At 40.7% G+C, this 22888-nt stretch overlaps 2 protein-coding genes and 2 long non-coding RNA genes across 7 annotated transcripts; 2 read left to right on the forward strand and 2 right to left on the reverse strand.

The window, feature by feature from the left end:
• Nucleotides 1-725: 725 nt before the first annotated feature.
• Nucleotides 726-5976, forward strand: LOC139607054 (uncharacterized). The gene is made up of 7 exons (XM_071459655.1): nt 726-1383; nt 2185-2499; nt 2931-2966; nt 3279-3320; nt 3691-3804; nt 4209-4294; nt 5214-5976. The coding sequence occupies exons 1-7, from the start codon at nt 1329-1331 to the stop codon at nt 5238-5240; spliced, it is 675 nt and encodes a 224-aa protein (XP_071315756.1). The 5' UTR covers nt 726-1328; the 3' UTR covers nt 5241-5976.
• A 534-nt stretch (nt 5977-6510) lies between these two features.
• Nucleotides 6511-22783, reverse strand: LOC139607050 (uncharacterized). 4 transcript variants are annotated; one of them, XM_071459649.1, is made up of 8 exons: nt 22346-22783; nt 21526-21644; nt 9111-9121; nt 8834-8883; nt 8091-8441; nt 7917-8009; nt 7424-7549; nt 6511-7337 (listed from the first exon to the last, which is right to left on the reverse strand). In XM_071459649.1, exons 3-8 carry the CDS (start codon nt 9116-9118, stop codon nt 7255-7257), a joined length of 711 nt encoding a protein of 236 aa, XP_071315750.1. In that variant the 5' UTR covers nt 9119-9121; nt 21526-21644; nt 22346-22783; the 3' UTR covers nt 6511-7254. The 4 variants fall into 4 exon arrangements, with proteins under 4 accessions (XP_071315750.1, XP_071315749.1, XP_071315748.1 ...); XM_071459648.1 differs by lacking the exon at nt 21526-21644 and having other exon boundaries at nt 9111-9213; XM_071459647.1 differs by lacking the exons at nt 7424-7549; nt 7917-8009; nt 8091-8441; nt 8834-8883; nt 9111-9121 and adding exons at nt 20047-20175; nt 20467-20559; nt 20641-20991; nt 21239-21288 and having other exon boundaries at nt 21512-21644.
• LOC139607079 (uncharacterized) lies at nt 9226-10894 on the reverse strand. The gene is made up of 3 exons (XR_011684775.1): nt 10752-10894; nt 10289-10361; nt 9226-10219 (listed from the first exon to the last, which is right to left on the reverse strand). It is a non-coding gene; the product is annotated as an uncharacterized lncRNA (long non-coding RNA).
• On the forward strand, nt 12453-14966 carry LOC139607076 (uncharacterized). Its single transcript, XR_011684773.1, has 3 exons — nt 12453-12755; nt 13706-13812; nt 13915-14966. It is a non-coding gene; the product is annotated as an uncharacterized lncRNA (long non-coding RNA).
• Nucleotides 22784-22888: the final 105 nt, after the last annotated feature.

Below are 22888 nucleotides of genomic sequence, written 5' to 3' on the forward strand. Positions count from 1 at the left end.
GCATGCAACACAAATTAATAATAACTTTGCCACATCTATTTTATCCTTTCAGTATTGTTGATTCTTTGATGCTCAGCTGTGAAAATTCCCTTTGACTTTATCGTTGACCCTGACGGGCTGGCCAAACTCTTTTCTGCACGTCAGCCCCCCCCTCTGGCCCACTGCCTATGTCTTTTAGGTAAACAGGATAGTCTGAGTCTACAGCAATGCCTGTGGCTGCTGACACGCTCATGTTTAGCAGGTATCACGGTCAACCTCTCTGTTTTAGCATTAATTGATATGCTAACATTTGGTAATAGGCACTGAATACAAAGTCCAGCGGAGGCTATAAGTTTTGGAGGTATTTGATCATACACAGTTGAGTGCTGACGGTGGAGCTACCTGGTTAAAGGCTCACCTCGCCTGGTATTTGGATTCAGCAGATCACTAAGATCATCCTGTGGGGAACATTAATGTCTTTAAGAATAACCTGTCCAGTTGTTAAGATATTTCAGCCTGGATCAAAGTGGCCCAGCGCACTCAGGCTGCCACCTCTAGGACCTAAAAACAGACTGTCACAGTCAAGACATGGCCTTGTGAAACCAGCTGGTTGCTGCGCGTTTCTGTGCATCTGCTGCCAGTTGCATTACTGCTGAGAGCTCAATAACCCCACAACTTCCTGTTACAAGAGAACCCACATAACATGGACTGTGTTTCTTGCTCATTTCTGTGCCCAAACTTCTTTTGAGTTATCAGAGTCTCTTCACTCATTCTTTCATCATCTCTACATCACAGTGAACCAGCCTGTGCAGTTTGACCAGGGGACAAGGAAGAGCCCGGCTGGAAAAACATCCACCAAGACTCCGCTTCAACATCAAGCTGACACACATGAACTGTTGAGCTTTAATGGACTCCAAATCCGAGCAGGTCTCTCGCAAATCGCAGTGCGAACGGATCAGATTTTAGCAACAAATCAGATTCAGTCGCTGTATGACAGCTCCGCGCAAGGGCTTATGGGTGTTTTCATTTTTAAGTTTAAAACTCTTTTTTTAGCAATATTATGTCTTAGTTTAGATTTTTGTGGTCGTGTTATATACTTTTACTGTGTGTACAGTCAAGAAAGCATCCAGGTGGAGCTGGCAGAGGGACACCGCGACTGAAACTGCTGCCGTGATCGATGACTCTCAGCCGGCAGGTGAGCAGTGGCAGGTGGGGGCGGGGCCTAGAGTCAGGAAACAGGATATCCAACACACGATTTTCCGCAGTGGAATGATTTTTTTGTCGCTCTTGGATCCAAAATTTGAAGGAAAAATTTTGAGGAACTTTGTTTGACTTTTCCAATTATTCAAATGATGAAGGATGCGATGGCCCAGCTCCTCCTCCTCCTGACAGCCCTGGTCCACGGTAAGGACAACAGACCCTCAGCCAGTCCAGTATCTGTCTTCTGTAGGTGGGGATGACAGGAGTGTCCATCTCACTGTCACTGGATGTTGCAGAATCACACGTGGTGTGAAGTGGTGAGAGTTTTCAGGCAGGTTTGATTCATGATATCACTTTTCCCCCAAGAGGTCATGAGTGAGGAAGCTCCACGGGAGAAAAACAGGACCTCGGAGCCCGGAGTGGCCCACACTTCTAATAACTACTCTTAAGAGCTGGTTAAAGAGCTCTCACCTGTATTACAACTGATTCCCACTTAAAGTGAGCCAAGAGAGGATTCATCCACCCCCACCCCCACTCTCTCCATCAACCAATAGCAGAGTATATGTAACAGACAAAGCGTTATGTGTTGGGCTGACAGTGTCGCCCACATGGCCAGGGAGGGCAGTGGGTGGATTAGGGACCACTCCACAGACCTCTCACGAACTGGTCCCAACCTCTAGCTGCAGCAACACTTGTCGTATTGATCTGTGTAAGAAACCGTGGTCAGTGAACACACCACTGGACACTGACCACGTTGATTTTCATATAGAGTCAGTCATAGGATTCAGTCATGAGTTGCCTGTTCCTTCAGATACACACTTGTGTTTTGTTGTGTATTATGTGTTGAATCCTGACAAATCAGGAGGATTCATGCATAACAATTTGTAATTCAGCTGATTCCTGAAATGGTGACTGCTATTTTCACACAACCAGACTCTTTCTACAGAGGCAGGGTTGAGTTCTCCTCTCCTGTATCTAACTGAGCTTTTGTGGGGTTTGTTCCAGCTTCTCAGGCACCTGAGGAGTGCTCTGGTCCAACTACGGAAATATGTGCAACAGTTGGCAGCAACTTCACTCTTCCGTTCAGAAGCAGTGGATGTGATCCGAGATGCACGTGGCTGAGAGACTGCCATGATGTGTGCTTCTGTCGCGATGGATATCTGCACTGCGAGGCAGGCTACAAAAGTCGATTCAAAGTCTCCTGTGAAAACGTGACAGCAGAAGGAGATGGATCCATGATCATCCTCAGCGTCCAGGAGGGTGACGGAGGGCTGTACTGTTTTCCTGACAGCAGGCACAACAGTAGCTGTTTTAACTTGGGTAAGCACTGTTCACTTTTTTCAGAACTAACGACTCTGACTCTGCATTTATAAAGACTCTTCTCAGTTTTAACTAAGCTCATATTGTTGATTTGAGCAAAAACTGAAGTTAATATAAGTTGATCAGTCATTTTAATTCATGAGTAAATCCAGGTAAATCTGGTCAATACTGCTGGGAAGGAGCTACTGAAAAACCACCCTGCATGGTTTCCCATCATCCTTCACTGCTTGGACCGTGGTCATTACATTAAACTGTATTTTATGTGGAATAGAAAGTCTTACATTTAACTGAACTGTGCAGAAATCCTGGATATGTTTGAATGGAGTACACAATACAATACTCTTTGAAGTTCTCAGTAATAACATGCGTGTCTTTATTGATCCTCTGCTCGGATTAATTTACCACTTGTTCCCTCCTCTACTTTTTTTCAGTTGTGAAACCAAATGGAACAAGTCGCCAAGTAGCCGGTAAATATTTTCTCATCTGTTGAATAGAATAACAGTGATTTCTGGTTGTAGATTTATTGTATCTTAAGCATAAAAGTTTGAGCAGTGTGAGAGTCTGCAACTTCAGTGTGATATCCGCTCAGTAACTTCTAGCCTGGGTCCTCGTCCTGAGTCTGGCCCACATACTCCCACAGACTAATAATTTCACAACTTAACAGCAGTATTCCATGTTTGTTTGTAGTCCTGTTGAAATGAGCACAGAATGAATCGCTTGTCTTCATCAGCTCTGTTGAAGTAACTTAATGACCTTTTGTGTCATTTCAAATTTTGCAGACTTAAAGAACAGCACCACACTCCCGAATAACACAACTGACGGTAAGTAAGTAACTTCTCGATGGTTGTTGAAAACACAGACGATTCACGGCTGTTTACTACGTTTATGCACACGTGTGTGAAGCAGCTTTAAGTAGTAAAAAAAAAATCTATATATAAATTAAAAAACAGCTACTTGTGGCGACCTGGTGGCTCACCTGGCTGAGTGAGTGTCATTAGGGCTTGGTCCCTCCCACAGTGGCCCAGGTTTGAGTCCCACCTCAGGTCTTGTGTGTTGCGTAGAATTCCCTCCCTTACTTTCCTTGTCTTGTCTTTCACTCGTCTACCACAATAAAGCAAAAATTGCCAGAAAAACAAAAAACAGCAACTTTATTTGCCCAGAATCAACTCAATGTCTTTTATTCTCTTCCAGATCCTAACAAGGGTTGGAAAACAGGTGTTGCTGTTGGTTTTGCAATTGGGCTTGTTGTTGGGTTTCTGCTTGGTGCTCTTGCATTTCATTTCTTGAAAAAGAAATGTCCAAACCGTAAGTCACTTATTTCTACTTCCAAACATCTTGACACTAAACCTGTTGATGTTCCAACTGCACTATAGGAACATACTGAAACATGTGATCTGATCCCTACAGCAGTTACCACCTGAATGTTCAGCCCAGTGTCCTCAGTTCATCATGTAAAATGTTACTTTAATGTGGAGGCAGGAAGGAGAGTATCAAAATAAAAGTCCAACAAGTAATGCTGTTATTGTCCTCTAACCTGAAGCAGACTCTAGCTGCCACGCACAGATACTGTCAGATAAAAAATCATAAAAGTTTCATACAACATGACAAAACACTGTCACTGAATGTAGTGAGAGGTTTTGAACAAGTGATAAGTATCAGTGTCTTGTCTGGAGGAGAAGTTTGCTGAATATAAACATCTGTGCACACAGAACTTGTACAAGACGTACATCATGACCAGAGGAGAAACGATGTGGAAATGCAGCGTAACGGAGACAATAATGAGGACGACACACAGGTAAAAAACAATCTCAGCATCAGTGATGATGTGTGAAACATATTTCTCTCTTTTCTTTCCATCATGTTTCTTTTCAGACTGGATCAGTCATCACGTTGATGTTAATGACAGGTCTTATTCTCAGTGATTTCAATGTGCATGTTTGTTGCCTCCTTCCTCTTGATCTGATCAAACTTTCAGATTCTTTCTATTTGACCTAAAGTCTGATCTCAGTCCAGCTGTTGCTGCTGTGATGAAAACTCACATCTGTGAGATTTGTTCATATGAGTGAAAACTTTTACTGTTTAATGTAACTTTATCTAAACACTTTCTATTTTATATTTTTCATGAGTGTCATCATGGTTTTTGAGTTTGCATAATTTTACTGCTGGAGGTTCATGACCTGTCAACGTAAGATATAACTTTCTAAAGAGACAGATTGTTGTGATATTTAATCTGAGACTGAATCTTTAAGGGTCCATATTTTACTCTTCTTCTGTGTTTTATCTGAAGTGTTGATATAAGAAGATATATTTGTGGTTTTAAGAACCAAAAACCATCTGAGTGTAGTTTTACATCTCCTCTCTTTCTGAGTGACCCAATAAAAATAGAGCAACTTTCAGGTAAACACTCAGAGAAACCAAATCCTGCAAGGTTGGATGGTGGGTTCAGGTGGGCGGGGACTACTTTATTGTGACATCACAAAGTTGCAGAAGTCCTGACGGCTGGTTTTAAGGCTCAGTTTCTGAATACAGGCTGTGTGCATTTCTCTGTGGACTGAGGCTTTGATACTTTCACAGTATTAATATAGAACCTAGACCTGCTTTATAATCACAAACACATGGACATCTGCTTATTTAGTTTATATATTCAGTTTATAAGATGAATAAAAGTTAAAGGAAGTGAAAATAAAACTTTCTCCTCTCTGCTCTTCCTGCAGCACCAACTGATGCCACAAGAGGGATGATGGAGGTGCTGAGTCTTCTCTCCTGCTGAGAGCGTAGAACAGATTACACTGAGCAGTCGACCAGTTTTTTATGGACCTGTATTTCTACAAATAAGCCAATATTTTGCCTTTTTGTCAGGCCCGGTGCCACTGTCTGGACCTGGTCAGTGTTTTTACTCTCAAATTTTGCACTAATGTTCACTTGGACTCATGAACTAAAATCTCACAAAACAAGTTTTTGGCCTCATGAACGAGTTTTAAGTCCTGGGGGAACATCACCCCCACCCTTCAGAAATGACACCAGCTCCCAGTGAAATGCTTAATTATGCGTTAATTTTAAAATACTCCTGCTTGTCTCCAAAAGTCTCCATCCTTGGCCCCTCCATAGCTATTTAGTCTGCTCCATCCATATAGTGATAACTTTATTTATATGGCACTTTTCATACATACATTAAAAACAATTGTTTACATTAAAAACAAGAGCATTAAAAACGATCAAGGAGACGATGCACAGACAATTAAATGGCACAGAAACTACTGCTACCAGCTACCCCCCCCCCCACCTGAACTGTGAACCATAAGGGACGGGACCTTTACTGGAGCTGGCCCTAACATCTGGACTGTTCTCCTCCAGACCTTTCCTGGTGCTCTGTGAAATGTACATTATGCATTTGTTCCTTTATTGTGTGTGTATGTGTATGTATTTAAGTGTGTGTATGTGTGATTCTATTTATATAAACTGTGTGTTTGCTGTGTAGATGTTTGTGTCTTTCATTCATTTATGGTTTTGTATTTATTGGTTTGTTTCTGAATGTTTTTATTCACTTTGTAAAGTTACTCAGTAATAATAAAATAAAGAATTATTATTATTATTATTGTTATTATTGTTATTATATTGTTATTACACTCAGGTTGAAGTCGTTCAAACCACAGATTTCATGTTATCGATCTATAGCTTTGACGAGTCAGTGAGGTCGTCTCTGATTTTGTCATTTTTCCAACAATTGTTTACAGAGAGATTATTTCACTTTTAATTCACTACATTTACACTCACTACAAGGTTAAATACACTAAACCAACTGAGCCTTGAAACGGGTTGGAAAATCCCAGCAGATGATGTCGTAACTTTAGAAGCTTCTGATAGGCTGATTGACATCATCTGAGTGAATAGGAGGTTTACCTGTGAGAGTATTTTAAGGCCTACCTTCAAACTCAAATAAAAGATGTCTGGTTCTTCCTTAGATGTGAACGTACTTTGGAGAGAAGAGTGAAGGACACAATGAACAGCTGCTGCTCTTTATTTCTTTATTCTGCTTCAGATCAAATGAACTCAGGTCGTTCACATGTGGACCCAACAAGAGTCACTGTGAATTCTTCACAATCACAGTGATTCTTTCATATCATTAAAAGACTCAGAGGTCGTAGACATATGTGAAAATAAAGCTCTTTGAAACTGATCTATAGAGTAAACACAGATGAAGATGTCTTATGAATAATACATATGAGGAAAGAAGCGATTTCATAATAACTGTAACACATCATCCCATCAAATAAACACACTCATATTTAAAAACATTAAATATTTAAAATACATGAAATAGATGCAACAAAAAATACTGTATATATAAAAACAAACCACTCAGCAGTAAAATGTGATTTGTAGTAACTTGGCTGAAAGTGCTGGTCTGGATCACAAATGAGTTTCAGTGCAGAGAATCCAGTTGTAGAAACTTGTTTAAAGTAAGAACATCACAGTTATCATTTTGAAAAATACATTCTGGTCATTGTTTAAGTTAATGTTTGTTTGTAATGCTGCTGTTTTATTAGTTCCTGGTCTGACGCTGTGGACTGGTGTGGACATTTAACCAACCATCCTGAGAGGAGGGATCCTGACAGTACTCGACAACTGTGAGTCTGTCTCAGTGTCTCTTATATGAATTATGTAGCATCTGTTTAACAGTGTGGACCCAGATTGTAAGAAGCGAAGCTGCAGGGTAAGTCACCCCCCCATCCCAGACAGTGGTTTCTTCCATGTTTATTCAGGAATGTGGACGTTAACTTCATTTCTTTGCTGAAAAGTCAAGCGCTCACAACCAGGACGTCCATCTTGGTCTGAATCTGCATGATCAATATGAGACAACACTGAGTGCAGACAAAGACAGACACACTCAAAGTCATTAGACTCAAACAGTGAGAGGAAATACCTTTCTGTTTTGAGGCTTTGTAGAAATGTTTTCCAAGAGCTGCCACAACTGTTGCAAGTTGAACTCCTATTAATCCAGCCAGAAAAGTGTATTCCATATATGGACTTCTTGGAGGGGGTTCTAGACCTGCATGGAGACAGGAGACAGGTGTTTAAATACAGGACATCCAGGCAGTAATGGTGGACCAGCACAAAGAACACAAGTCAGCCTGTAGCAGAAAATTGAAATGAACAAGGTGAAGATTTCTTTATATATATATATATATATATATATATATATATATATATATATATATATATATATATATATATATCTATCTATCTATCTATCTATCTATCTCCACCACAGCTGGTGTGGTTAGATACTGTCCTCTAGAAAGTGTGGAGGGACATTTTTATACTGCTACAAAAAGACTGGAGTGTTTTGATAGTTTACATCTATGACCAAGTTTAAACAAGATAACTGGACCAGTAACCATGGTAACAGTTCTTACCATGGTCTGGCTCTGCTTTAGGCTGTGGTGTGGGGCGGGGCTCATCACCGTTGTCTCCTTCAGACGTGGGACTCACAGTCAAAACAAACTTCCCTGAGGGTGGAAATCTGAATGAGTTTTACAGTTGTAGCCATGGTTACAGTGCCGTCCTGCAGTGCCACTACAGTCACTTACCAGAGGCCACCAGCGTCCATCGCTGCTGGGTCTCATCATAATTAGCAGCCACATCACAGGTGTAGTCTCCAGAGTCTTCAGCTGTGACTCTGGACACACTGAGTTGGACTCGTCCCTCTCTGAGAGCGTCTCTGTCGCACTGAACCCGTCCTGCAAACTGCTGATGCTGAGACTCTGGGATCTCAACACCTTTCATCATCCGATAAAAAACCTTCAGAGTCTTTGAGTGGAAATAACAAGCGATGTTGGTGAGAGACACGTCAGCTTTGGTCTGAATGTCCCACCTGATGATGATGTCATCGTCCTCCTCTGCCTCATAGAGGGTCGGAGTCATTTTCACAAAGATCAACCCTGTGGAGGAGAGAGAGACACCAGAGAGACATGATGTGGAGTTCACTGACAGTAAGACCTCTCTTGTTCCACCTGAAACAGGAAGTGACTGTTCATGTAGAAGGTGTTGATTTTACAGTGTGTTCTTATCATGTTAACCAGGGCTCAAATTTACAGTGTCTTAAACGCAACATGAATGATCAATCAATCAGTCAAAATATAATTAATCATCAACCATCCTGACAAATCGATTAGAAGTTTCTGTCATTTTTAATGCAACTAAACCAAATATTTGCTGCTTCCTGCTTCTCATTTCAACAGATTATATAATTCATGGACTAAACTCTTAATGAGGACAATAATTATCAGTTTATTTGATAATGAAAGTAACAGTCAGTGTCAGCTCCGCTAACCAGAGACAGAGGTCAGGCCGACGAGCAGAAGGATCCACATCATCTTCTCCCTGTGAGAAAAACAGAAGATCAGATTTTATTCAGACACAACAGCTGATCATTGTTTCCTGAATTTATTCAGTGAATCCTCAGTATAGATGAGATCTGATGCTGAACTTTGTAACCTGCATCTCTGCTGTTTAAAAATATTTATCTGCTCATATGAAAAAACCTTGTTGGATGATTCATCTGTGTTATACTCCATGTTGTTTTACATTTTAAAGTAACAGCCTCCTACCTCTTCATGTGTGTTGTGTTGTTTCCTCCACAAGTTCAAGATCAAACCAGTGAGGACGTAGTTTTCCAGCTGAACAACTGGCTGGGTTCATCGTAGTCTGACACTGGAAATGAGACACAGTTATTTAGACATGATCTTCTGTTGCTCTTCACACGTCCTCACTGTTTCCGTGTTATTGTTTTAGTGCTCACGCTGCTCATATGAGTTCAAGACCAATTTGACCAGTTAACCAGGAAAAAACTAAACGAAACGAAACGAAACTAAACTACTGAGTTCGTTTTCTCATGTTTTCACATGGTCTTTTTTAAAGAAACCAAAGTCAGTCCCCAGAAAATGGACCAACACTCTCTTCATGGTCCACCTCAGCTCTGATGAGCCTCAGTCCCTTTTCTGTTCACGCTGCAGCTCCTCTGAATCTCTCAGACCTTTACAGTGGACAGTAAAGTAAATCTACTTGAGCACTGTACTTAAGTATATTTTCCTGTATGTGTACTTTACTTGAGTATCATTAAGAAATACAAAAACATCAACGGCTCCTTTTGTTTGTTCGGTTGTGTTTCTATGTGCATTTCTATGGTCTTTGTATCATATTCTCCAGCTCTTTACTCTACAGGCTCCACAGTCACTCACTTGGTTCACAGTCATTAGGTTCTGTAAATGTGCTGCCTTTTGAATACTACACCTTCTGATTATCATTAATAAATGACCTTTTTTTTTTAAATGATAAAATCATATGATTACTAAGTACAGTTCAGTCTGAACACTGACTATTTTTAGTTGACACTGTCAGATCTGAAACCAGCAGTTGTGGTAAAAACGCTGAACATGGTCGTTTTTTAAAGCTTGGAAGCCTTAAAGAGACAAGTGGAAAACAATACGAGGAGATTTCCACATTAAACTCATCGGATAAGAAGATGAATATTTCAGGAAGTCGACAGCGATTTAATAAGTGCGTCATCAATAGTTTGTCACCGAACAGAAGCGAAATGTAACAAATGGAGACAAACTGTAAATCAAACGTGATGTTGTAGTTACTCACCTGTTTGTAGGTGAGCGAGCAGCGAGCTATGATCTTGAATTATGTCATTTTATTTCAAGACAACGAAGACCTGCAGAGAAGTACTAGTTTAAATGAGGAAGTGAGTAAGGAGAAAGTGTAATGTGCTCAGTAAACAAACCCAAAAATCCCGCCCCCTGTTGTGTCATTGGTGTGAAGTAGTAGAAGTAGAATGAAGAATATTGTTTGTTTTGCTGAAAATAAAAGAGCAAAAACATTTTTAAGAATAACATCTCTTCTTTCATGGATAGTCTATAAAACATGCAACAACAGTAAGTAAGTAAGTAAGTAGGCTAACACATTTTTTAATTTTACCTAAGTAGGTCTGAAATTAGCTAATCATTTATGAGATTACAGTATCTTTGAAAAAATTTAACAAATTACATATTAAATTCTATATTTCATAGCAGTAAAAGGACAGATGCTTTTCTCCTCGACAGATAATTATGGACAAAGACATTTATGAAATAGGATATGCCTTTATTGAACCCCAGAGGGACAGGTGTTCAGGTGTTAAAGGCAGTAAAACACATTTAAATGATCATCATGACTCCATAAAAGCAGCTAAAGAAAGCCAGACTCACCTGAAAAAGTCAGGCTGAAACTAGTGGCATCTCCCAATTAGGCCTCAAGTCGTTCTACTAACGCAGTCCAGCCTCATCTAATCAAGGCTGACTGAAGACAAACCTGCATGGTCTCACTGTGAGTCACACAGAAGGCAAAACGAGGCCGCTGTTTCTTTCATCAGCAGAACAAACATTACTGATGCAGCTGTATGATGAATATAGAGATATTGACCTACATGTCCATCCTACAGTGGGCAGCGACAAACGTGGCAGCAAGTAAAAATAAAATATAAAAATATCTTCCACAGTGATGAGTAACTTATAAAGAAATGTCACTTTGATCATCGCAATAGTTTTCAAAATTTCTAAATGTAATTGTAGCCACAAAGAAAAAGACCCACTGCTACTGGCTACTGGGGGCCTCCACCTGAGGAACTCACACCAGCAGAGGAGCTAGTGCTGAGCTCCAATCGAGGAAGGGGGGGTTATCAACAGAAATTATCCCCTAAGGTGCCTGGGAAATATATGTAGAAGGTATTGTCCACTACTATCCCTCCAGGTCTCTTAATTGTGAGAACTGATGGTATGCCTCCCTCTGCAGTGAGAGGAGGTCCCATATTTCTGCCATATCCCACAGCCACATCTACTCAAGACACGTTTGAGCCATGGGTAAGTTGGTCATGTTTTTTGGTTTGAATAAAGGATGCACTATCATGAAATCTTCTCTTGCTTCAGCAACTGTAGTGTTCCTCATCTTGCAGTTAGGTGGCCCCAGTACATCTAGGGCTGTACATTTAGACTCTGGAAAGATTCCCTGTTAACAGTCTGCCTCCATTGGTCCAGCTGGAGCCTGTATTTGAATATGGGTGCGGGCTATAGTACCTATGACAGTGGGGAAACCTGAGGGAGTGGTTTAACTTAATACAGACATGTCAGCCTGGACGCTACTGCTATTGCATTCCTCTTTTATCCTCTGTGTTGGATGATGGCCAGGAAAGGTGACAGAGATGTTTTAAAAATTGCTTCAAAGCAAGGTGTACCCTCCTTATTTCACAGCGACGCTCAGCATCACTGACGATGTAGAGGAATGTCCCACAGGCAAAGAACCATAGTGCAATACAGACAGACTGCACTGTGGTCAGGGCTTGGCCATGTGAATCTGCTGAGGTGTGGTTCCAGCAGCACACAGAGGTGAACTATGCTGGGCCTGCTGAACCCGTATCTCTCCCACAGACACTGTGATTGTGTTCTCTCTCCCTGTTTCTTTTGCTCTGTATTAAATTCTGTCCCTCACACACTTTCTTTTTCTGTCTCTGTCTGTCTGATTCTCCATTCTGGTGCTGGTCACTTTCTCTACTGCATAAATAGGCCTGACCTTAATTGACCATTGTTTTTTCCCGACCAATCAGAGACAGAGTAGGGTGGGTCTTTGTGGAATGAATGGTAAATGTAATAAGGCTTTTTTTCATTTATTTTAATTCCTGTTGTCAGTCGTTGCATTTAATGTTTGACCTTTGCAATATTGTCAAGGTTTTAATTTATTTTAGTTCCTATATTTTGGAAAGAATGAAACCAATGCTGAAGAGCCTTAAACCTGCATTCTATCTAATCACCATCAGGGGGCGAAGCAGGTTTCACACACACACACACACACACACACACACACACACCTACCACCCACCTACCTACCTACTCACCTAGAACACCTAACTCCTCCCTAAACCCTAATTGCGCAGCAGAAAGTCAGGACCCAACAAGAAAATCCCGTCGACCATTGAAGTCAGGCGCCGTCGGTCTCGACTGCACCTAATCTCAGGGCCTCACCTGTGGTCTTGGTTTCATCTAAACGGAGTTGGTAGGAAATTGCCACAGTTCTGGGACAGAGAAACGTTAGGAGTGGTGCTCAGTGACTCTGAATGTGTTACCTCCTCGTCATGCGCATGTTGGAGGGTTTCACGCTCAGTTTTTCCTCCTGGACTTCCGTCTTCCTCCTGGCTTGGATCTGCTGGACACCGGTTAAAGGTACACACATGCGTTACTACTGCATCAGCTGCTGTTGGCGCCTCGCTGTTAAAGTCTTGACTGGACTTTTGAATTTGGTGCACAACTTAAATACTTGCTCTATCCCTGTGTAGTTAGTTTAACCGATAACTGAAACAATAGTTATTTACCTCACTAACTCTAACATCGCGTCAGCTTTCTGTACTTTAGACAGTGGGTTTCAATGAGCCTTTTTTATTCGAAGGTTTATGATCATCAGGGACTAAAAATAAAAGTTTTGTCTCTGGCCTCCGGCCTGAGTTGGCTGCTCGTCCTGCTTGTCTTCCTGTAAAAGTCACCACCGGCCTCTGCTTTATGCAACATGGAGCCTTTAAGCAGCTTGTGACCACTTGTTAATCTTTTATCACAATATCACTCATAACAATTCTTCAAAAAAGTACAGTCTCTAATTTTTGGCTGGAAATGGATCTGAAACAGTTAATTGTCCAAAAATAATTAACTATCTTCTTTTCAAGCACATTTACCAAACTTTTAACTCCAGCTTCTCAGTTTTTAAGTTTTTCTGCTTTTCTTTGTCTCATGTGACAATAAACTGAATGTTTTTGGGTTTGAGACAGTTTGTTGTACAATTTAAAGACATTTATCTCTCTCACTGTTCTTTAACCCAAAAGATCAATCAAGAAAATTGATTGATCTGAATGAAAATAAATGTTTTAGATCTCTCAATTTTATTAATGACATTAATGTGAATTACAGTTATTGTTCCTAGAGCTCGATGAAATTAAGGAAAAGTTTTGGATTCACAAGTGAAATATCAGGGTTTTCAACATAAGCAAATTAGATTCCACACTTAGCTTTTCATACATTTTTATTTTCCATCCGTTTTCCAGGTCAGCATCAGATGATGTTGTTCATGTTTGTGTACTCTCAGTGACTGTAGCTGTCGTCTGTCTTTAATTCTTTCACATCAGTTGATGGGACCCGTCACATCGCTTGGATCCTGCCTCTGTGCGTCGTGCTGTGTCTGGCTGCTGGTGTCGGTGGATTCTTTATAAAACAGCGGTGTCAAAAACAAAATGTAAGTCAATAAACAAACATTATTATTTCATTATTATTTGTACTTGTACTTTTCTGGGACATCTCTGACTCACTGCTGAACATCTGTTCACTGTTCATCCAGGATGTGAAGTACAATCTGGCCCCAAGCAAACTGCTTCCAGCCTAGGTGCCTTGCTCAGGGGAACGTTGATAGTTGTTGATGGAGATGAGAGTGTTTTCCATTTTCCTCTCCTGGATCTTTCAGAACTGTTTGGGGATCTAAACCAGCAACTCCTGCAGCCACAGGTGGACCCAGTGGGTCTGAAGAAGGGTGAACTTTGACCCTTGGAGCTGCACTTGGGAATAACCAGCATCCTCTGTGCAGACTGCAGCAGGTGGGATCTAACCAGAGGACAGCTGAACCACAGCTGAGCAGGATGAATCACACACCCAAGATGTTTGAAGATGATAACGTCAGCAAGCGTTTTTCAGTGGAGCAGATTTTAAACCTCGAGTTCAGCTTTCATCTCACTCTGTGACTTGGAGCCACTACTTTAGATAAATAAGGGCTGGGAGTGAAGGAGTGAAGGAGTGAAGGAATGCCAAGTGCAACCTGATTTGAACTGACTCACAGCTCAGGAAACACTACGACTCCACCGCAGACTGCAGATGTAGCTTCTTGTCTCTGCACCACAGGAACTGTTGATCATCAGTAGCACAAGCTGAAATCTGCCCAGCCTGGAGGACATTGCCAACTCTCGCTATCTGAGCAGAGCTAGCAACATCATCAAGGACCCCTCCCACCCCTGTAACCACCTGTTTGACCTGTTACCGTCAGGCCGAAGATACAGGTCACACAAAACAAGGACCAACAGACTCAGAGATAGCTTCTTTCCGAGGGCTATCACTGCAGTCAACAAGGACAAAAAGAAATCCGGATGACCGGATGATCACATAATAACTACCAATTACCTGTGCAATAAACTGGGCCTAAAGTGCAATAATCGGGTTTTCATTCATACCACGTGTAAATATCTGTACATATTACTTGCCTTTTTGAACCTCCTTTATTTTAATTTTGTGTTCTCTTTAGGTTTCTATTTTTTATTTAATTACCATTGTTTGCACCAAGGGAGCAGCGCTCAAATTTCGTTGTACTATGTATAATGACAATAAAGGCGATTCTGATTCTGATTCTGAAATTTGCTCACTGAATGTTGGTATAATAGTTACATGATGTACATTATTAAAATGATTTAGCCTGATGTTAATGTAGATGTTCATATGTCTTTAAATCCAAAAATAATCACATCTTCAAGTATTTTGTGTAAAAGAGCGAATGACCTGACACTCTGCAAACTAATGGAATCTAGTGTTACCTGTTCAATCGGACGTAGTTACTACACCTACAACCACACCTATCCCTAAACCTAACACAGTGGAGCAGTTAGAAGAGTTAAAACCAAAATGAGAGCTGAGAGCTGAGAGATTTGATTCACCAGCTGGACACAAAGACAAGTTTTATAATCGCTCTGCCTCAGCTCAGCTTAGTTCACTTCTCTAAGATGTTTCATAGTGTTGGATCTGTAACTATTTAAACTACCATGTCATACATGTATCTCTGCACTAACAGGAGTTTCCTGACCTTGTTTGTGCAGGAAGCTTGTTTTTATCCTTTTTTTTAACACCAAAAATGTCAAAGGTTTGTGACTCTGGAGCCCTTTTACTTTCCTGACAACAGAACCTACAACAGTAGGTGTAGAAATCATGAAGTATTGACAATAGCCAATAATATTGGAGGTGCCAAGGACCCCATGAAGGTTGGGGCCCTGATGATATGTACAAAATGTTCTACCCTCAATCACTGGAGTAATAAAATAAATGTGTGTGAACATAAATACATGCACATTTGTATGGTTTTCTGATGTCACACATCAGAAACCAGAGCATCCATTTGAAGTTGATTATGACAGGCTGATGGCTGTGCAGCATTGTAGGTACTCTCTGTATTTGTTGCAGCAGGTTAGCTGAGCTGACACCAGAGACATCTCCCCAAATTTCTAGAACTGATGGAGCTTTCAGTTTTACAGATACAGAAATAATTAGGTTAATAATTTATGTTTGAATTACTCTCTTATGAATATAAGTTATTGACCTTTCATCTAAAAAAAAAAAAGTTTCATAAACTTGCTGGGTCAGTTGAATGGATGTCACTTGGCAAGTGTTGCCTCTGATGGCTGATCCATCAGTGTGTGAGTGAATGGTGGATGTGGTAAGTATTGTGAAGTGCATACAATCTTCAGATTAATAAAATCATTTATCTCAGAAATTCTTCTTCTCATTTTTGGTCATTTTTCTGTTTCAACATTGTATCATGGACAACGAGAGACAGTAAATCAGCACATTCCCCGAGATGTTGTAACGTTCCTTTAAAGAGAGCTCTGTCTTTTATAACATGCTCCGTTTACCTGCATTGTTTCATGGTGGAGAATCTCAGTAATGTCTCAAAGAAAAGTTGAATGTGTTATCATTTTCAACCCATGCAGCTGGTGTGGTTGCTGTCCCAATGGATTTTCTTCTGCGTTCTTTTCTTTAAGAAAATTGGAACAAGAGGTTTCACTTTGAGCAGATTCAATGTATCAGACAGATGAAAGTAACCACAGACCCAGTCACATGAGCTGAATGGAGGCCTTCAGAAACCTTCTGAAAGCCTGTGCACTTCTGCCCTCTTCTGGCTCACACTGGAATAAAACATATGCCTGACTTTAATTAACCTGGGGTTGATTTGTCCACTTCACAGCCGAGACAGTTGAACCATTTCACATTTGCTTTTACTCGTAAACAACCATCTCATCAGAACTCATCAGACGTGACTGGTTCATGTGATAAATACCCATGAGCTGATGTGAGACAGTAACGTAGCGGTTGATGTGACAGAATATCCACATTCTCCAGATGATGAATCCAAGATGGTTAAACATTAACGTGTCAGCAGGTAGCATTTAGCTTGAAGCACCTCCGTGCCCAAGTACAGCTTCACAGAGCTGCTAGCATGGCTGTAGATCAGTGGTTCCCAACCTTTTCCAACTCATGGCCCAATATATGAAAATGAATATCTTTAAAATATTTGACCTCTTGACAATTTGGAGGCCAAATAATGCAGAGATAGCAAACAAGTATATGATGTGTTCCAGCTGGTGACTACGGAAGCTGAGAAAGGCCATATTCACAAATATTTTTATCCCGTTAAAACAGAATAATTATCCCATTATCTGGAGAAAACAAAGCTCTGTTATCTTGCAATAAAGAGATGATTTATATATATTGATATAAAAAAATCGCAAGTATGGCTTTGAGTCTCTCTTCTGATTGGCTGACTGTTTTCTGAGTGTTCCAATAAAAATATAGCAGATTTCAGGTAAACACTCAGAGAAACCAAATCCTGCAAAGTTGGATGGTGGGTCCAGGTGGGCGGGGCTTGGGGCGTGGCTGAGAGTAGTGACTGCTTTGTTGTGACATCACAAAGTTGCAGAAGTCCTGACGGCTGGTTTTAAGGCTCAGTTTCTGAATACAGGCTGTGTGCATTTCTCTGTGGACTGAGGCTTTGATACTTTCACTGTATTAATATAGAACCTAGACCTGCTTTATAATCACAAACACACGGACATCTGCCTTTAGACTGGATGGAGCTTTAAACAAAAAGACATAGACTGAGGTTTACTTTTAGTAAATACTTTTTCAAGAACGTCAACAATTATTTAGTTTATATATTCAGTTTATAAGATGAATAAAGGTTAAAGGAAGTGAAAATAAAACTTTCTCCTCCCTGTTCTTCCTGCAGCACCAACTGATGCCACAAGAGGGATGATGGAGGTGCTGAGTCTTCTCTCCTGCTGAGAGCGTAGAACAGATTACACTGAGCAGTCGACCAGTTTTTTATGGACCTGTATTTCTACAAATAAGCCAATATTTTTATTATCACGACCTGTGTCCAATTTCTCATCTGTATGACTGTTTTTTGTGTGGGTGGGTGCTCTGTTCCTGTGAGGAGCCTCACATGCTCCACCTCTACATCCCTCCTGACTGTCTGGAGGCACGGGCCTGGCCAGGGAGGTGTCAGCTGGTCCCGGCCTCCAAACTGGTCGTGTGATTTTTAGTCCTGTGTGATTAAATGGCACAGAAACTACTGCTACCAGCTACTCCACCCCCCCATTATGTACATTATGCATTTGTTCCTTTATTGTGTGTTTATGTCCAGATTTTTACTAAGCTATCTAGCCTGCTATAGTAAACTCCCCTCTGGAAGGGTTGTCAGGAAAGTACGGCGGGAACAACTCGAGTCTCTCTCTTTTTATTCTTATTGTGTACACACATACACACAGTAGCATTCACTTGCTATGTGTTAGCCTGCCTGCTACAGCTACACTATACGTGGTCTAAATTGAACCAGGTTAGACCAGGTTAGACTAGGTTAGACTAGGTTAGACTAGGTTAGACTAGGTTGTAAACCTGTAATGTAAACACAAGCACAAAAAACAAAATTAACTATTAATATTATACAGATACCCATATAACATTATTTCCCGTTCACAGATTTATCAGTTATTACTCACCGGCAAGGCGTACCGGTCCTGACGATAACTCAAATGAGAAAGAAAAAAAAAGACTTGGCATGTGTGCCCTGCGGCGAACTGCGCATGCTCCTCACAGGAGATAATGAAAAACCTGTACATGCATCACTCATAATAATAAAGCAACAGTGATGACTGCTGGAAAGTTCTACAGTTTATATGTATATATATAAGTGTGTGTATGTGTGATTCTGTTTATATAAACTGTGCGTTTGCTGTGTAGATGTTTGTGTCTTTCTTTCATAAATTGTTTTATCTGGTTTGTTTCTGAATGTTTTTATTCACTTTGTAAAGTTACCTAGTAATAATGAAATAAAGAATTATTATTATCATTATATTGTTATTACACTCAGGTTGAAGTCGTTCAAACCACAGATTTCATGTTATCGATCTATAGCTTTGACGAGTCAGTGAGGTCGTCTCTGATTTTGTCATTTTTCCAACAATTGTTTACAGAGAGATTCTTTCACTTTTAATTCACTGCATTTACACTCACTACAAGGTTAAATACACTAAACCAACTGAGCCTTGAAACGGCTTGGAAAATCCCAGCAGATGATGTCATAGCTTTAGAAGCTTCTGATAGGCTGATTGACATCATCTGAGTGAATAGGAGGTTTACCTGTGAGAGTATTTTAAGGCCTACCTTCAAACTCAAATAAAAGATGTCTGGTTCTTCCTTAGATGTGAACGTACTTTGGGGAGAAGAGTGAAGGACACAATGAACAGCTGCTGCTCTTTATTTCTTTATTCTGCTTCAGATCAAATGAACTCAGGTCGTTCACATGTGGACCCAACAAGAGTCACTGTGAATTCTTCACAATCACAGTGATTCTTTAATATCATTAAAAGACTCAGAGACTCAGTAGACATATGTGAAAATAAAGCTCTTTAAAACTGCTCTATAGAGTAAACACAGCTGAAGGTGTCTTATGAATAATAGATATGAAGAAAGAAGTGATTTTATAATAACATCTGTAACAAACCATCCCACCAAATAAACACTCATATTTAAATACAGTGAGAAATACATTAAATAGATGCAATAAAAAAACTGCATGTATAAAAACAAACCACTCAGCAGTAAAATGTGATTAGAAGTAACTTTGCTGAAAGTGCTGCTCTGGATCACAAATTAGTTTCAGTGCAGAGAATCCAGTTGTAGAAACTTGTTTAAAGTAAGAACATCACAGTTATCATTTTGAAAAATACATTCCGATCATTGTTTAAGTTAATGTTTGTTTGTAATGCTGCTGTTTTATTAGTTCCTGGTCTGACGCTGTGGACTGGTGTGGACATTTAACCAACCGTACCTGAGAGGAGGGATCCTGACAGTACTCAACAACTGTGAGTCTGTCTCAGTGTCTCTTATATGAATTATGTAGCGTCTGTTTAACAGTGTGGACCCAGATTGTAAGAAGCGAAGCTGCAGGGTAAGTCACCCCCCCATCCCAGACAGTGGTTTCTTCCATGTTTATTCAGGAATGTGGACGTTAACTTCATTTCTTTGCTGAACAGTCAAGCGCTCACAACCAGGACGTCCATCTTGGTCTGAATCTGCATGATCAATATGAGACAACACTGAGTGCAGACAAAGACAGACACACTCAAAGTCATTAGACTCAAACAGTGAGAGGAAATACCTTTCTGTTTTGAGGCTTTGTAGAGAAGAACTGTTGAAACTGCTGCACAAACTATTACAAGTTGAACTCCTATTAATCCAGCCAGAAAAGTGTATTCCATATATGGACTTCTTGGAGGGGGTTCTAGACCTGCATGGAGACAGGAGACAGGTGTTTAAATACAGGACATCCAGGCAGTAATGGTGGACCAGCACAAAGAACACAAGTCAGCCTGTAGCAGAAAATTGAAATGAACAAGGTGAAGATTTCTTCATATATATCTATCTCCACCACAGCTGGTGTGGTTAGATACTGTCCTCTAGAAAGTGTGGAGGGACATTTTTATACTGCTACAAAAAGACTGGAGTGTTTTGATAGTTTACATCTATGACCAAGTTTAAACAAGATAACTGGACCAGTAACCATGGTAACAGTTCTTACCATGGTCTGGCTCTGCTTTAGGCTGTGGTGTGGGGCGGGGCTCATCACCGTTGTCTCCTTCAGACGTGGGACTCACAGTCAAAACAAACTTCCCTGAGGGTGGAAATCTGAATGAGTTTTACAGTTGTAGCCATGGTTACAGTGCCGTCCTGCAGTGCCACTACAGTCACTTACCAGAGGCCACCAGCGTCCATCGCTGCTGGGTCTCATCATAATTAGCAGCCAGATCACAGGTGTAGTCTCCAGAGTCTTCAGCTGTGACTCTGGACACATTGAGTTGGACTCGTCCCTCTCTGAGAGCGTCTCTGTCGCACTGAACCCGTCCTGCAAACTGCTGATGCTGAGACTCTGGTATCTCAACACCTTTCATCATCCGATAAAAAACCTTCAGAGTCTTTGAGTGGAAATAACAAGCGATGTTGGCGAGAGACACGTCAGCTTTGGTCTGAATGTCCCACATGATGATGATGTCATTGTCCTCCTCTGCCTCATAGAGGGTCGGAGTCATTTTCACAAAGATCATCCCTGTGGAGGAGAGAGAGACACCAGAGAGACATGGTGTGGAGTTCACTGACAGTAAGACCTCTCTTGTCCCTTCATGTGCCACAGTCTGAGCTGAAATTTACAGGGCCTTAAACGTATCACGTCAGTCAGCGTCCAGCTACTCATTGAAGAGTTCATGAAATAAACAATTCGACTAAACTCTTAATGAAGACAATAATTATCAGTTTATTTGATAATGAAAGTAACAGTCAGTGTCAGCTCTGCTAACCAGAGACAGAGGTCAGGCCGACGAGCAGAAGGATCCACATCATCTTCTCCCTGTGAGAGAAACAGAAGATCAGATTTTATTCAGACACAACAGCTGATCATTGTTTCCTGAATTTATTCAGTGAATCCTCAGTATAGATGAGATCTGATGCTGAGCTTTGTAACCTGCATCTCTGCTGTGTAAAAATATTTATCTGCTCATATGAAAAAACCTTGTTGGATGATTCATCTGTGTTATACTCCATGTTGTTTTACATTTACAACAGCCTCCTACCTCTTCATGTGTGCTGTTGTGTTGTCTGTCAGCTGTTCCCAGGAATGATCAACCCCTCCACAAGTTCAATAATAAACCAGCGAGGACGCAGTTTTCCAGCTGAACAACTGGCTGGGTTCATCGTAGTCTGACACTGGAAATGAGACACAGTTATTTAGACATGATCTTCTGTTGCTCTTCACACGTCCTCACTGTTTCCGTGTTATTGTTTGAGTGCTCATGTTGCTCATATGAGTTCAAGACCAGTTTGACCAGTTAACCAGGAAAAAACTAAACAAACGAAACAAAACTCAACTCTAAACGCAATCCAAGCGTACGTTCTCATGTTTTCAGATTCAGTTTTTTTGTGTGTTTTTATGTGCATTTCTATGGTCTTTGTATCATATTCTCCAGCTCTTTACTCTACAGGCTCCACAGTCACTCACTTGGTTCACAGTCATTAGGTTCTGTAAATGTGCTGCCTTTTGAATACTACACCTTCTGATTATCATTAATAAATGACCTTTTTTTTTTAAATGATAAAATCATATGATTACTAAGTACAGTTCAGTCTGAACACTGACTATTTTTAGTTGACACTGTCAGATCTGAAACCAGCAGTTGTGGTAAAAACGCTGAACATGGTCGTTTTTTAAAGCTTTGAAGCCTTAAAGAGACAAGTGGAAAACAATACGAGGAGATTTCCACATTAAACTCATCGGATAAGAAGATGAATATTTCAGGAAGTCGACAGCGATTTAATAAGTGCGTCATCAATAGTTTGTCACCAAACAGAAGCGAAATGTAACAAATGGAGACAAACTGTAAATCAAACATGATGTTGTAGTTACTCACCTGTTTACGATCTGGATGTTGGATGAATTGTGTTATTTTAATTCATGATGAGCTACACGAAGAGTTACAGACAGGTGATGTTTCATTGAGCAAGTGTGGGAACAAGTTGCATCAGCTCACTACATGAACACTGAAGTCCCACCCTGTCCTGTGGGTGGAAGCTGTTTGCTGTGAACTGCACCTTTTGTAACATCCAGCCTGAACAAGCTGTTTATCTGCTGAAGCAACAGACAGCTCAGGTTTACAGAGGTTTGCAGGTACAGGACCAGCAGGTACCTGGGGGGTGAGAGGGGGTGGCAGCAGGGTTCTTTGGTGGGCTGTTCATTCTATTGCCTAAAAAAGTCACTTAATTGTTTCAGATTTACAAAAATAATAAAAAATAAAAAAATAAAAATCCTCCCAAAGGCACCAACACCACAGACACACAGAGAGGTCAGGCTCAGTGTCTCTGAGGTGAATCAGTGACCTGTGGTTATATCTCGGCCAACACCAGTGTCAACGCTCTGTACTGTGGCTCATGTATCTGTAGAGCCGCACTTCATA

Source organism: Trachinotus anak, unplaced genomic scaffold, assembly GCF_046630095.1.
Source record: "Trachinotus anak isolate AG129_WGS33_773 ecotype Australia unplaced genomic scaffold, CSIRO_AGI_Tana_v1 ptg000023l, whole genome shotgun sequence".
In the NCBI taxonomy this organism is placed as follows: domain Eukaryota; kingdom Metazoa; phylum Chordata; class Actinopteri; order Carangiformes; family Carangidae; genus Trachinotus; species Trachinotus anak.